Below are 14,526 nucleotides of genomic sequence, written 5' to 3' on the forward strand. Positions count from 1 at the left end.
CCCAGATCATGCAGACCCATCATCCGTTGGAAGGAGGGATGTCGAAGAATTTCTTCAGAGAAATTAGGATCTTTACATCCTCAAGTGTTTCGCACTCACTGAATTTGTGCTATTTTTTTTTTCTGACTGGTGATAAATTGTGCAAACTTATTTCTGGGAGAATAGTGCATGCTGGGAGGTAGCGTCCTAGAACTTCTATACATACTGCTGCTGGCCTCCGGATGGATGCGATTTTTTTAAAACCTTTTTAAATAAACCTCCAAGGAAAAATATTTTGAAAACTAAATCTTTTAGCCACGCCAGTACCGGTGATGTGACAAGATAATGCTGCCACGCTGTCTTTTTGACATGGCGTGGTAGTCTTGCCATACCATTGTCGCCACCAACAATAGCGTGGCAAGACGTTTGGATACGGTGGAAATATTTTACTGGTTGGTTTAGTAATAAAATTATTTTTTAAAAAAGGTTTTAAAAATAAAAAATTTCGATGGATGCACACCACAACCTGGCCATAGCCATAGGCTATGCTCCGATCGTGCGGTCGCGGCTGCGCGGGGTGGGCGGCGAAGAATGCTCCGAAACCCTGCTTCGCTGCCGCTGCTGTCCAGGTGAGGATGGGGAACGCCGACGCCTTCCTCCCAGACGGCGACTGGAGCGCTCCTGTCGCGGGGGTGCAGGGTTTCCTCTCAACGTCGACGTCGCCGCCGTCCCCCGCCCGTGGGAGGCCCTCGCTTCGGAGCGGTTTGATCGCCATTACCATGGCCAAGGGTTCGAGACGAGGGGGATCCCGGATCACACCACCAAACGAGAGAAAGGAACCGGAACCAAAACCAGGGGTTTCTTCCCGTTCCGCCGCCCCAATTCGCGAGTTCGAGCGATCATACGGGTAGGGAGATGAGATCCATGCGAGGAAGGCGCATCGCCTGAACGCCAAGCCGGAGGAGGGAGGACTCTTGGGGGAATTGGATGTTGATGGCTGCGGAACGAACCATGCTTGTTGCCGATGATACCACTGGATTTTTACTGTTTTTTTTTGTTGATCCTTGCTTGCTAACTTGTTTCTGTGAGATGACGCTCTTCAGGTTGGCTGAACACGGGGGACCAGAACAGCGCAAAATGTTTATTCTGTGGTTGCTTACCCCATCTGTTTCATAATATAAGATTTTCTAGCCTTTTCTTGATTCTATGGATGCTAATAAATCTAGACACATATATAAATTATATGCATTCATCAATTGATAAATTTAGGTAAAACTACAAAGTCTTACAATATAAAATATGAAACAGAGATAGTACTACTTATGCTTACTGCCTAATACAATCATTTTTATTTATTTAGCATAGATTAAAAGATGTTAATGGTTAATTTTTAAGTTTTGAATTAATTAGATTCATTTTCTATGTATCTGATTGGCTATAATTATTAGAACGATTAAAATAATAGGAATCGGTGTAGAAATACTTATACTGTATTTACTCCATAATTGAAGGGGTGATCTTTTGTCTTTATAAGAAAAAGACAAACAATATGTTTACAAATAAAAAATAATTTGTGAATAAAATTTGTATATACGCGTTTTTAGCGTTCTAAAAGTCAAGGTTGAAAAATAAACTACAATAGAAAAAAATTTCTAAAATCAACTTCAACCTCAACTTCAAATTTAAATTTTGGTTTATAAGCATAAAAAAAATAAAAAGATGACCGATAAAGCAGACTTTGACGACCGAAAGCAAAAGCGGAACTGTAGATTTGCAAACCAGAATTGTCCTACTTATTATTTAATTTGCATGTCTCAAAGGAGTTTCGCATTCTGAGGAGCTGAAAGCAGACTTTGACAACTGCTGGATTGACAAAAGACAGTGACTATTACTCGTCAGAGCAGGTTTCCCTTTTGCATATTCCTCTCTTTGCAAACTGCAATTCCTATTCTTGTTGTCGCTACGATTGTACACGCCTTCAAAACCTGCAGCACCCACCCAAGTATAGAAAAAGGTTTAGAAATATTGAGACATAGACCCATCTAGGGTGCTATTTCTAAAATATAGTCAAAATATAATCATTTCTAGAGATTGTTTACTGTAACTAAGAATATATCAAAAGATTTCATTTTAGTTATTTTTTTGGTCAATTTTAAATTGATTAGATTTCTCTTCTAAACATTTCATTAGCTCTAGAGTCATTAAAAATTAGTATAAAAATATTTATATTATGGGACAAAATTTAAATACCATAAATGCTTTTACTTAAAAATAGAGTAGCTACCCGTTCTAGATATGGCACTTACTAGTAATGAATTTGAATATACCTTTGTTGAGATTCGTTTGTATCCATCATATCTAGCAACATTTTGGGATAGATAGAGTTTTTTTTTGTCTCATTGTTTTTTTATCACACATGGAACAATGGAAATGATGTGATTCAGGAAAACTATCCTCTAACTTAATGTTCTTTTACTTTGAATGCCTGCCACTTCTATGGGCCTACATCTCAGCGATCTAGATTCTAGAATGCATCAAGGAGAGTCATCCCTGATTCAGGGCTGTGGTTGGGCCAGAGTTTATTTTTCTCCCAAGGAAAGCGTTTGAAGCAGTAGGCCTAGCATCAAAGGAGTTAGGGAGATACGGAAAATCCAAGGTAGATATGCGTTTGAAAGAGATTCAGGCCCTGTTTAGTTCCTAAAAATTTTCACGTTGTCACATCGAATATCTGAACATATGTATAGAGTACTAAATCTAGAAAAAACCAATTACATAAATTACGTATAAATTACGAGACAAATCTTTTAAACCTAATTGCATCATAATTTAACAATATGGTATTACACTAAATATTTGCTAATGATAGATTAATTAGGCTTAATAAATTCGTCTTGCAGTTTTCTAATAAAATTTATAATTTGGCTTTTTATTAAACTACGTTTAATACCTTAAATGTGTGTCCGTATATCCGATGTTACCATCAAACCAAAAAATTTTCCGGAGTAAACACGCCCTCAGTTGAAGAACCTTGCAGGTTAGTTCGATGCACATCATGCACTGCAGCTTTCCTGCCTTTCCATGTACATCTGGTTGATATTGACAAGATTCCTGGTGTAATGTCTCGTGTTGTCGAAATGGATTCCTTTTTAAGTATAAATAAAACAAAGAAAAGGAGGGTGATGCGATCTGCTGCACTACTTGCCTCGTTAGAGAGTGATTTCATGAACAATAAGGGACATAATTTCCACCGCATTGTTAAATTAAAATTTTTAGATGCAAGTATCTTTTGGGACTGAGCCAACAGCACTACACCACCATAGAAAGCTTACGTGTTGTGGTATTGTACTCTATCAGTAAATGTACTTCATGGCAACCTGTGAACACGCAAACTTTTCATCGCTCTTCTACGACATGCATCTCATCTATTTGTTTTATGCTTATATTTATAAGTTAAAATTTTAATTTTTAATTTTAAATTGAAGTTGATTTTAGGATTTTTTCGCTTGAGTTTATTTTCTAGCCTTCACTTTTAGATTGCTAAGAATACGTATATAAAAATTTTGTATATAAATTATTTGTAAATATGTTGTTTGAGTTTTCCCAGACATAAGAGCTATCTGTTCTGTCAACTGTGAGCTCATATAGTCATATCTAATGAAATTACTTTCGCCATCTCATATTAATATGAAGATGTTTTTTTTTCTAAATTAAGTTTTACAAGGTTTATAGGAAACTGTAGTAACATCAAAACACTAAATTAGTCTCATTAAATAGAACAATGAATATATGTTGAGAGTATATTTGTTTCATGTTGAAAATATTGCTACATTTTTCTATAAATTTAATCAAACTTAAATAAGTTTGACTTAAAAAAAAACTTTTTAAAACACCTTATAGCATGAAACAGATGGAGTATCTTACAGTTTTCAGATAATATCAATCTCAAAGATGGAAAGGAGAAGGCAAAAAAAAAAAAAAAGCCATAACGTAAAGGTGTTTACTTCAAATATGTGTCAGTTCTTCAGGTGTTCTTGGGCCTCTTGGCTAGTCACTCCCTTCCCACTCGACTTTCGCGCTTTTAATTTTTTTTAGATGTGACCAATACTACCTCTGTTCCATAATAACTCTATTTTCGTTTTTCCATGTCCAATATTTTACCGTTGGTCTTATTTAAAAAAATTTGTACAAAAACTTAAAATAATTAGTTATGCATAAAGTACTATTTATGTTTTATCATCTGGTAAGAATAAAAATATTAATCGCAAAAATATTTCAAATAAGACAAAGAGTCAAAATATTGTATCAAAAACATAAAACTGATCTTATTTCGGAACGGAGCTAATACTTTTTTCGTACTACTACGTAACAGTGTGATTGGCAATTTGGCTGGGACATACACATTCCAGGCACTGACATCTTGCCTTTGTTTTGCTCCCTGGGTCGAGCTATCACCTTCACTATCCTGTACCAGTCTGGACCACGGAAGCAAGCAGCTCAGCATTGATGCTATCCAACCCATATTCCAGCTAACTCCTGCCGTTCTTCGAATGCCATTGCAGTTAAGCAGCAAGAGGTCAGTACCAGGTACTCCTCATTGCTTTACCCTTGTTCCTATTCTCATTAATCTTTCTACTGAGTTAGATTGTTCTGAAAACCTTAAGGAATTTATGTAATGTAACACAATGGCCCATCTTCCCACTTCATCACTAGCTAATAACCAATTTTTTTTAAAAAAATCTCATCTTCATGAGCAGAATGTAGTAGGCTATCAAAGTTTTCTCTAGGTTCCATCCACTGTGTTTTCTCCCCCTCAGATTGTGTTGCAAGGAGATCTAAAAAGTTGATTGTCCTTCCCTGATTCTTGACATCTGAAAAAGGAGCTTTTTCATAGGATTCCAAAGCCTCCAGATTTCCTCCAATTTTTCTCTTACATTCCAGATTGCTGTTGGATGGCATAATAATGCTGGTTTACGGTGGACAATCCCTTGTTCATCCATAAAAGCAGGTACAATAGCAGGCTATAAGAATATCCTCAACAGCTTATCTAAATTTGGTCATTTATATTTTTATTTGGATGATCATCTAAAACAGTTGCATCCTTCGTATCTTTTTTACTCCACCAGATCATCCATATATAACATCATTTATATCTCTTTGGGGGATGGAGAGAGATCATCTAAATATGAAGTTTCTCTCTTCTAATATGAATGATATTTAAAAATAGATGATAGGATGACCGTTCTGTTGGAGCTCGTCTTATCCTCTATTTTTAGAATGGAGGATATGAGTTATTGAGGATGCTTAGCACGGGTTTCAAGACACAGTGTGTATAATATGAGGGACCATGTATTAATGCTTTATATGTAATTATTTTTTGAATTGACTATTAGATTAACTATATATGGATTAGAGCTAGTAGTTGGCTATACTATTTAACTTGCTCTACGCCTCTTACTTCAAACTCAAGAGAGTATAAAAAAATATGTTTTGTCTCAGTTTCTTCAGTTTCAGACACCAATACATTATATACAATAACGGTGAAAGTTTTGGTGATTACTAGAAAATAAGTAAATATTTTCATGTCGGTCAAACAAATATGATTGCTACCCTCTCTGTTTGCGAATGGATTGGTGAACACACGTGCGATGGTAATCAACCCTCGAGCAAATCATGACCATACCCCTTTGATCGAGTAGGATAATGGATGAAAGTACCCTAGGGCGTCATAGGCTCTCCTCTCGTGTGATCGTGTCTGTCCTCTGGTCCCACCTGCCTGCCTCACGTTGATGTTCCTAGCTGGAGGAGGAGGGGCTTCTGCTGGCTGGGCCTGGTTCACTGTGGAACCAGCACAGTCCCTGGCTGTTTGACCAGACCTGGACCCCGCGGTGACCTGGCAACTCGCGTTGTAGACCCGGTGTAGGGAGCCGCTACTGCCGTCTTTTGCTTTGTTTGCTTGCTTCTGGCTGGCTTTCTTTGCTCATAGCCCTCGCACATTTTTGGATTGTTTTAAGAATAGTTCTTGAGGTATAATTTTTTTTGAATATTTGTAAGAAAGAAACAACATGTTCATACTTAGAACATCGTTTCATAATGCATGAGTTTCTAGCATAATCTAGATGTATTTATAATACCCCTATTTTTCGCTTATACTTATGCTTATAAGCCAAATTTGAATTTTTAACTTTAAACTTAGAGTTGATTTTGTGGTTTTTCACTGAAGTTTATTTTTTAATTTGATATATTAAAATACGTATATAAAAGTTTTTATTTATAAATTATTTTTTATTTGTAAATAATCACCCCTATATGAATCTAGACATAATGAAATAAACTTATAATATAAAACAAAGAGACTGCAATTTAATTTAGAGAAAAGGCGAGCTCCTAGGTAAGCCAGGAGATATATTCATATATGCTGACCGAACGTTTAGTCAATCCAACGGTGCTATGCTGTACTCTTGTTTAAGTATATTTTGATCGTTCTAGTTACACATTAATTTAAATTGCAACAGTTTTGTTCTTTGTCAATAGGTTATGCAAACGCTCTCGTTAAGGTGAGTTCAATTAATTGTAGCTTGATTTAATGTATCACCATATGTGTGAAATGAGAGCTTAAATTAAATATGAAGGTACATGTTGATATAAAGATGAAAACATGGCTTTCAGACATCCATTAATAAGGCATGCAAGTTACAGTGCATCCTCTCATTGTCTGTTCGTGTTGGTGCATTCGTATCAAATTCAGGTCCCTGGCCAAATTGTTGGCAGCGCCTGGTGTTTAGATTGAATCTTAGGTGATGTTTAGATTGAGAAAATTTTTGGGAGAAGTTTCATGTCAAATGTTTGATTAGATGTCGGAAGGGGTTTTCGGACACGAATAAAAAAACGAATTTCACGACTAACCTGAAAACCGCGAGACGAATCTTTTGAGCCTAACCAATCCGTCATTAGTACATGTTGGTTACTGTAGCACTTATGGCTAATCATGGGCTAATTAGGCTCAAAAGATTCGTCTCAAGATTTCTTTCATAACTGTGCAATTAGTTTTTTAGTTCATCTATGTTTAATGTTTTATTTAGGTGTCTAAAAATTCGATATGATGTTTTTGAAAAATTTTTGGGAACTAAACAAGGCCTTAGGTCACGTTTAGCTTCCAAAATTTTTTCCTAAAAACATCACATCGAATGTTTAGACACCGAAATGAATCATTAAATATATATGAATATTAAAACTAATTACACAGCTATGGGAGAAATCATGAGATGAATCTTTTGAGCCTAATTAATACATAATTAGCCACAATTGCTACAGTACCAACATATGCTAATGACGGATTAATTAGACTCAGAAGATTTGTCTCGTGGTTTTTAGACGGAATATGAAATTTATTTTGTAATTAAACTACGTTTAATACTTCAAATGTGACCATACGTATAGATGTCATATATCTCCCAAAAATTTTCCCTAACTGAACGGAACGAAGCCTTAGACACGTTTTACTACTAGTACCATAAGTATTAGCTTTAATCTAACCACGTACTCTCTATCTCAAAATATAGCAGCATCTAGCATCCAAAATTTATCGTAAAATATAGCAACTTCTTCATTTATATTCTTTTTTCGACCAGTCACAAATTTAATATGTTTAATTTCTTTACTTACTTTCTTCTCTTAACAAATCATAGTCTTCTCCTATTTAATTCTATCAATTGTCTCCTTTCTAAAATACAAGCATTTCTACTGTCTCCTTTCTAAAATACAAATATTTATGTGTTGTTTATTCTCTTTTAATCAGTTAAATAGTCAAATTTTAAATGTTAAATTGTTTAGATTTCTTTTTAAGCATTTGATTAGCTCTAAAGTCATTAATATGATTGGAATTATGGTAATAAGTGCAAAAATGCTGGTGAAGTTTTGATATCAAATCAAACCAGTCCAAAGTTAGTTATAAAAAGACCGATCTAGAGAAAGAGCATGTATTTGAGGGGCTAAGTTTCTAATTTTAAAAAGACTGTATATATATATCCGGTTGAACGTAGAAGCAACCTTTAAAAAAATTATCTCCGTACCAAAAGAACAATCTGAAAAAAATAAATTCTCCCTCCATCCTAGAAGACCAATGTGAAGGTGAAGGTAGTGTCTAATCGTCTACTAAGATCATATGATTTAGCAGGTGTAGTAACCAGTGTGAAAAACATAGCAGCAAATTAGTATTTTATTAATTAATAATTAACTAAAAACTAGAAAAAATATATTAATAAGATTTTTAAAGCAACTTTACTATAAATATTTCACAAAACCTATTCAGTTGAGCGGTTTGAAAAACATATACATGTGCTAAGTTTATTAATTTGCAGATAGAGAGGGTATCCGTCATTTATACAAAATCCAAGGTTGTATATGCAAAAAAGAGGAACAGTGCATCCTTCCTCTGCTTCAGTATAGTTCACTCCAGTCCTCGCTTTTGCCAGCTTGTATCTCTGATATTATTCCCTTTTCTTTCCTCTCGCAGCGGGGGAAAAAAGGCACTCGTTGTACACCTCACCTCACGCTCAAAGGCAACCGCAAGCACGCAGCTTTTTTCTTGCTCCCGCAATCGCCCCATCACCCCTCCGACTCCGATTCCTCGCGTTCCACACGGCCCTCCGAATCTCCCTTTCCGCGTGCGCGCGTCGATTCCTCCTCCGTGCCCATCGCCGATTTGGGGTGTCGACGGGTCGGATAGGGCGGTAGCAGCACTGGCCGGAGCCGAGAGCCCGAGACCTTTCGCCGCCCATGGCGCAGCCGCAGAAGCGAGTCTACGAAACTTGGAAAGGGAATAATGTAAGATCCTACCCGGTTCCCTCACCTCCCCTCTGTTCGTCGGTTGCTCGCGCTCCCTCTTCTTGCGCTGTGAATCTTGGGTGACGATTGGTACAGTCTCGTTCTCGGGAAAATTCTGCTTCTTGCCGTCTCTTTTTATGTAAAAAAAAAATTCCTTCTTGACGCTTCCAGGAATGAACAGTAGATTTGCTGGGCTACTCTGTTGCATATGTCGGAATGCAATGTGATGTGTCGCTGAGCCTGACACGGTTGGTTCACTTGGTATGTGCAGAGGTTCTTGTTTGGTGGGAGGTTGATATTCGGACCCGATGCCAAGTCCCTGCTCGTCTCTGTTTCGCTCATCTTGGTGCCTGTTCTGGTCTTCTGCGTGTTTGTTGCACGGCATCTCCGGCATCAGTTCTCCACCTACAATGCAGGATATGCGATTCCTGCGGTCGCGATAATCTTCATGATCTATGTGAGTGCAATGTCTTGACTTGATTCCTTCAGGGAGTAGCTACAGAGCATTTTGAGCACTTGAGCTGAATACTGGTTGTTGTCCATGCATTTTGCAGGTGCTTGTCTTGCTGTTCATCACCTCAGCGCAGGACCCTGGCATTGTGCCTCGCGCATCGCATCCACCGGAGGAAGAGTTTGCATATGGCAATCCATTGAACGGGGGCACACCGGGCAGGCTGCAATTTCCCCGTGTGAAAGAATTAATGGTAAATGGGACGCTTGTGAAAGTTAAGTATTGTGACACCTGCATGATTTACCGGCCCCCTCGGTGCTCACACTGTTCAATTTGCAACAATTGTGTGGAGCGCTTTGACCATCATTGCCCTTGGGTCGGACAATGCATTGGACAGGTACAATTTCTGTCTGCTAAAAGCTAGCCCAATTTTCATGAAAATCGATGGAACTCAACAGGATCATTAACCTTTTACATCCAGAGGGGTCTTTCTTGGCACCTTGGTGGACAAGTATACCAAGACATAACCGATACACAATATTTTTAGTTTCTGGGGTTAAATTTAGTTGTTGTAAGAAATGTAATTTTATGCCCTATGGCTTATGCATTCATTTCCTTAATACTGTTATAAGCAATACACTTAGCAGTCTACTTAATGATTTAGAGAATCTCAAATACCTAAGAGCATAGTAAGGAATAAACTTGACATCTCGTAAGGATGCTTCCAAAGAGCCAAGAGATGAAGGATAGCTTCATATGGATTGTGTAAGATAGGGGCAGCTTTTATCTGGATGATGGAACAAACCCATTTAACCGAGCACAAGGCATGATTAACATGATTGTTGGCGTCTACTTATAAAGAGCATTAGTCGCTTCTGATCAATGGGGGCATTCCTTACTGCTGAAGTTGGTGGTCTGCTAAGACCTTTCATGTCTGATCAGTTGTGCAAATATTGTTACGTCACATGCTTGGAATTATTTTCATTCTGGACTGCAGTGGCCTTACCATTTCAACCTGTCTTCAGTTAACTTTGCATAGTTCTAATCTTCACATCCTAATTAAACACCAGCTGTCACTTGGCAGATGGGTCCAACTTATACATGCATATAATAAGCTCACAGTTTGTATTTCAACTCAGGGGAATTTCATCATAACTAGTTCAGATATGCACATAACTTCAGTACATTCAGGAACCACACATAAATTAGATATTAAAACTCTAGAGTTTATGCAAGTCATGCACTACCAAGAAGCTAAATTTTTATTCTGTAGTCCTGTAAAATCTCAGCTACACACTAGTTGGAACATTTACTAGTTGGAAAACATATCAGAAACCAAGACATACTCAGAATGTCATTCTTGCTGCAATTGTTTTAAGGAATGGTTTCTTGAACTCTCAATCTTGTCTAAGTTTGATTCAGTCTGTTTCTTACCACTTTGTTTTCTGACCATTTTTGTTCCATTTTCACATTGTGCAGCGCAATTATCGATACTTTTTTCTGTTTGTTTCCTCGTCGACTCTTCTTTGCATCTATGTATTTGCAATGTCCGCATTATACATCAAATTCCTCATGGAGGAGGACTATCCTACAGTGTGGAAGGCGTTAAAACACTCTCCAGCATCTTTGGTACTTATGATATACTGCTTCATCGCCCTCTGGTTTGTTGGTGGACTCACTGGATTTCATTCATACCTCATTTGCACCAACCAGGTTAGTTTTTCTAATACAAAATTTGGTGACTGATCTGTCTAGTGATTACTTTGGTTCATGAATGCAAGGGCTTGTTTTGCCTACTTCTCAAACTGAATGGTAGAGAGAAGTATAACAGCATGCCAAATTGCTAATCGCCTAATATGATAGATAGGATTGTGATGTCTTATGCATTGCTGAATTAGAAGTGATATACTGTATGTCTATGATCAACAAGCTTCATGAAGGCCAATTTGATTACTTCTACAGAAAATGCAAAAACCATTACAGCCTTATGAGTTTATCTGTCAAATGCTCAATGACTCCTTTCCCATTAAAGTCATGATAAAAGAAACTCTGAAAATCTGATGGTTTGGTTTTGCAGACCACCTATGAGAACTTTCGATACAGATCAGACAACAGGCCTAATGTCTATGACCAAGGATGTCTGAATAACTTCCTAGGAGTGTTCTGCAGTAAGACAAAACCTTCTAAACACAAATTCAGAGCCTATGTACAAGACGAAGTACGAGCTCCAGTAGTTAACTTTGGTAGGCAGATGGAAGAAGAGACAGCTGGTGGTCCTCGGGCAAAAGTAGAAGATGATCTTGAGATCGGTAGTGATCTCCTGCAGATCTCTCAGCGGCGCAACTATGGGGATGTCGACATTGAAATGGGAAGTCAGGATTGCAATGAGATGGAAAGCATTGCCAGTGCCAAACTTGCGATAGGTTCTGAATCACAGATTCCTGCAATCGGAAGTGAGGTACGAGTGCGGCATTCTAGCTGGGATCGTAGAAGTGGGAATTGGGACATGTCATTAGATGTAATTGGAAGAAGTGCATCAGATGTAATTAGAAGAAATGCTTCAAGCAGTGAGGCTGCACCTCCATTTCAAACAGAAGCTCAATAGTCAATTATTCGTGCATTCAAAGATGTGTCAGAAACTTGAACTTGGATTTTGAAGGCTGTTTAACTGATGATGACACATACCAAGAGAGCAAGAAAGAAAAATGCACATGACTGCATTTTGACTTTGACTGCCGTAATTGGTATTTTCAATCCCTTTTCATGTATGACAGTTACTTTAGTCAAAGATTCCGTGTGGTTGGGGTCACATATTTGTTTTTCCTTTTTGTGTGGCAATCCGATCTCACAGCGTCCTCATGATTCTTTTTGTAAATTACTATCGCATGATAGTCATCCACCTGTAATCCCTCTGCAGCTTCCGTCAGGAATTTCTGTATTGTGCATTTCCATTAGCTTTCATTATGATATTTCACCTTCCATTATGGTAAGCAAGCATATAATTTTGATCACAATACTGTTTGATTGTATGTTCCATTAGGTCTAAAACCTCAATGGAGTTGAATTCTATCTTGGTGCGAAGAAAAATCTGCCAGAAGTCAATTGTTTCGTCTGTAATTGCTGCCTTCAAAATAGGACCACATTCTAGTTGGCCAATGCAAACAACCCAGGGATCATAATTCATAATACATGGGTTACCAATCCTAGTGGCAATGAGTGATAAGAGGTGGTTCCATGCAATTTTCTTAATGTAATCTTGATGTTAATAATTTTAGAAGACTGAACAAACACAGCACTTTCAGAAAAAGATTTTGTTGAATAAAATTAGCAAACCTCAAAAGACGGAAAATGGCCGGTACCTGAATTGTGAAATTTTAAAATTCATCTTTTAATCCTTGATCCATTAAAATTTTGTTATCTTATTTGTTTGCAAGCATGCCAATACTCACTACTTGTTTCTAGAGTCTACTATTTCAATGTTGATGCGTCCATTTGTATTTTGTGGAAATTAGATTATCAAGGATTAGTGCTACTGTTGGCTGTTGGATTATGACTACTGCGAGGGTTTTACTGGACTGATAATGCCAAACTAGGCTACTTGACAATTCTTGGGTCTATTCATAGACCAAAAAATGGGGCCAGTGAATGCTTTGCTTTTGCAGCGGCTGTTTCAATGAGCTTATGTGCAGATCACATTATGTTGGGAGGTTGATCTTTTTAATCATTTGCACACCAGTTGTAATTTGCACTTATTCTGACTCCCTTTTGAAGACTTGCTGCACTTATATCAAGTCTGCAAGGTCCACCCACATTCAGTCGGATCGGATAGCAAGTCCACTGACTTTGATCTTGACTATTATTGGTGATTCATGTGCCGCAGTTCTGAACCTGATTGGTTTTATACGCTGGCACGTCAAGCTGTGGAGCCTGTTATCTAGCGTAGAATATTGAAATGGGCGCTGCAATTATTTTATTTAATTGCACGTCAGCCAGGATTCAAATTTGACCTCTGACATTGATACCATATTAAGTTGCGTGAACCTTATACTTAAAAGCCTAAGTTAATAAGGAAAGACAGGCAATTCACTTTATATACTCCAACACCCCTTCACACGAGACCCCCTTAAGTCTCAAGCGTGAAATATTAAAGTGAGCGCTGCAATTATTTTATTTAATTGCGCTCTAGCTAGAATTTGAACTCGAGACCTCTGGCTCTGATATCATATTAAGTTGCATGCACCAGCCACACCTAAAAGCCTAAGCTGATAGGGAAACTCCAACACTCCCCCTTACGCAAGAGCCCCTCAAGTCTCAAATGTGGAATATTAGAGTGGGCGCTGTAATTATTTTATTTAATTACGCACTAGTCAGGATTTAAACTCGAGACCTATGCACCAGCCAGTTGCATCTAAAAACTTAAACTGATATGAAAAGACGAATAATTCACTTTATGCACTTAACATAGCCTACTGAAAAAAAAAATCTGAAATGGAATGGCATAACCACATCTATCTGCTTGATTGTTAGAACGACTGCATTGTCCATCGAGGTTTGTTCTTTGCATTAGTACCTTAACAAGGCTTCTCTTCGGTTATCTTACTGATCATTATAGGATTTTTTTTCTCTCGTGCAGATTCTGCTACTTATGCAATGGTAAGGTGGTGTTTAGATTGAAAAAATTTTTAGTAGATGTGTCACGTCAGATGTTTGACCGGATGTCGAAAGGAGTTTTCGGACATGAATGAAAAAACGAATTTCACGGCTAGCCTGGAAACCGCGAGATGAATCTTTTGAGGCTAATTAATCCGTCATTAGCATATATTGGTTACTGTAGCACTTGTGGCTAATCATAGACTAATTAGGCTCAAAAGATTCGTCTCAAAATTTCTTCCGTAACTGTGCAATTAGTTTTTTGATTTATTTATGTTTAATGTTTTATTTAGGTGTCCAAAAATTTGATGTGATATTTTTGGAAAAATTTTTTTAACTAAACAAGGCCTAAATACTAGTTTCATTTCATTGTAAGAATCTTGTGCTGGAAAGACGTTTCATACACTTGTTTAAAATCTATCCTGTTCTTGACGCGTTTTCAGCATCCTCACCCTGACTGGCCTTTCTTCAGAGATGACGACTTTACAGTGCACACCACTTGCTCCGCCCACTGTCCAGTTCAAACAAATTCCGTCTGGTTCGCATGTCAAAGCTCACAGCATTATCTAGTTGGCAAAGCCACTACAGAATTCTTCAGCAATCAATGTCTACTCCTGCCAACT

At 37.7% G+C, this 14,526-nt stretch overlaps 1 protein-coding gene across 1 annotated transcript; it reads left to right on the forward strand.

Annotated features, from left to right (window-relative positions):
• The first annotated feature begins 8,504 nt into the window (after positions 1-8,504).
• Positions 8,505-12,214, forward strand: LOC102720797 (protein S-acyltransferase 8-like). The gene is made up of 5 exons (XM_006654393.3): positions 8,505-8,802; positions 9,074-9,259; positions 9,357-9,650; positions 10,733-10,966; positions 11,331-12,214. Exons 1-5 carry the CDS (start codon positions 8,755-8,757, stop codon positions 11,856-11,858), a joined length of 1,290 nt encoding a protein of 429 aa, XP_006654456.1. The 5' UTR covers positions 8,505-8,754; the 3' UTR covers positions 11,859-12,214.
• Positions 12,215-14,526: the final 2,312 nt, after the last annotated feature.

This window comes from Oryza brachyantha, chromosome 5, assembly GCF_000231095.2.
Source record: "Oryza brachyantha chromosome 5, ObraRS2, whole genome shotgun sequence".
Taxonomy (NCBI): Eukaryota; Viridiplantae; Streptophyta; class Magnoliopsida; order Poales; family Poaceae; genus Oryza; species Oryza brachyantha.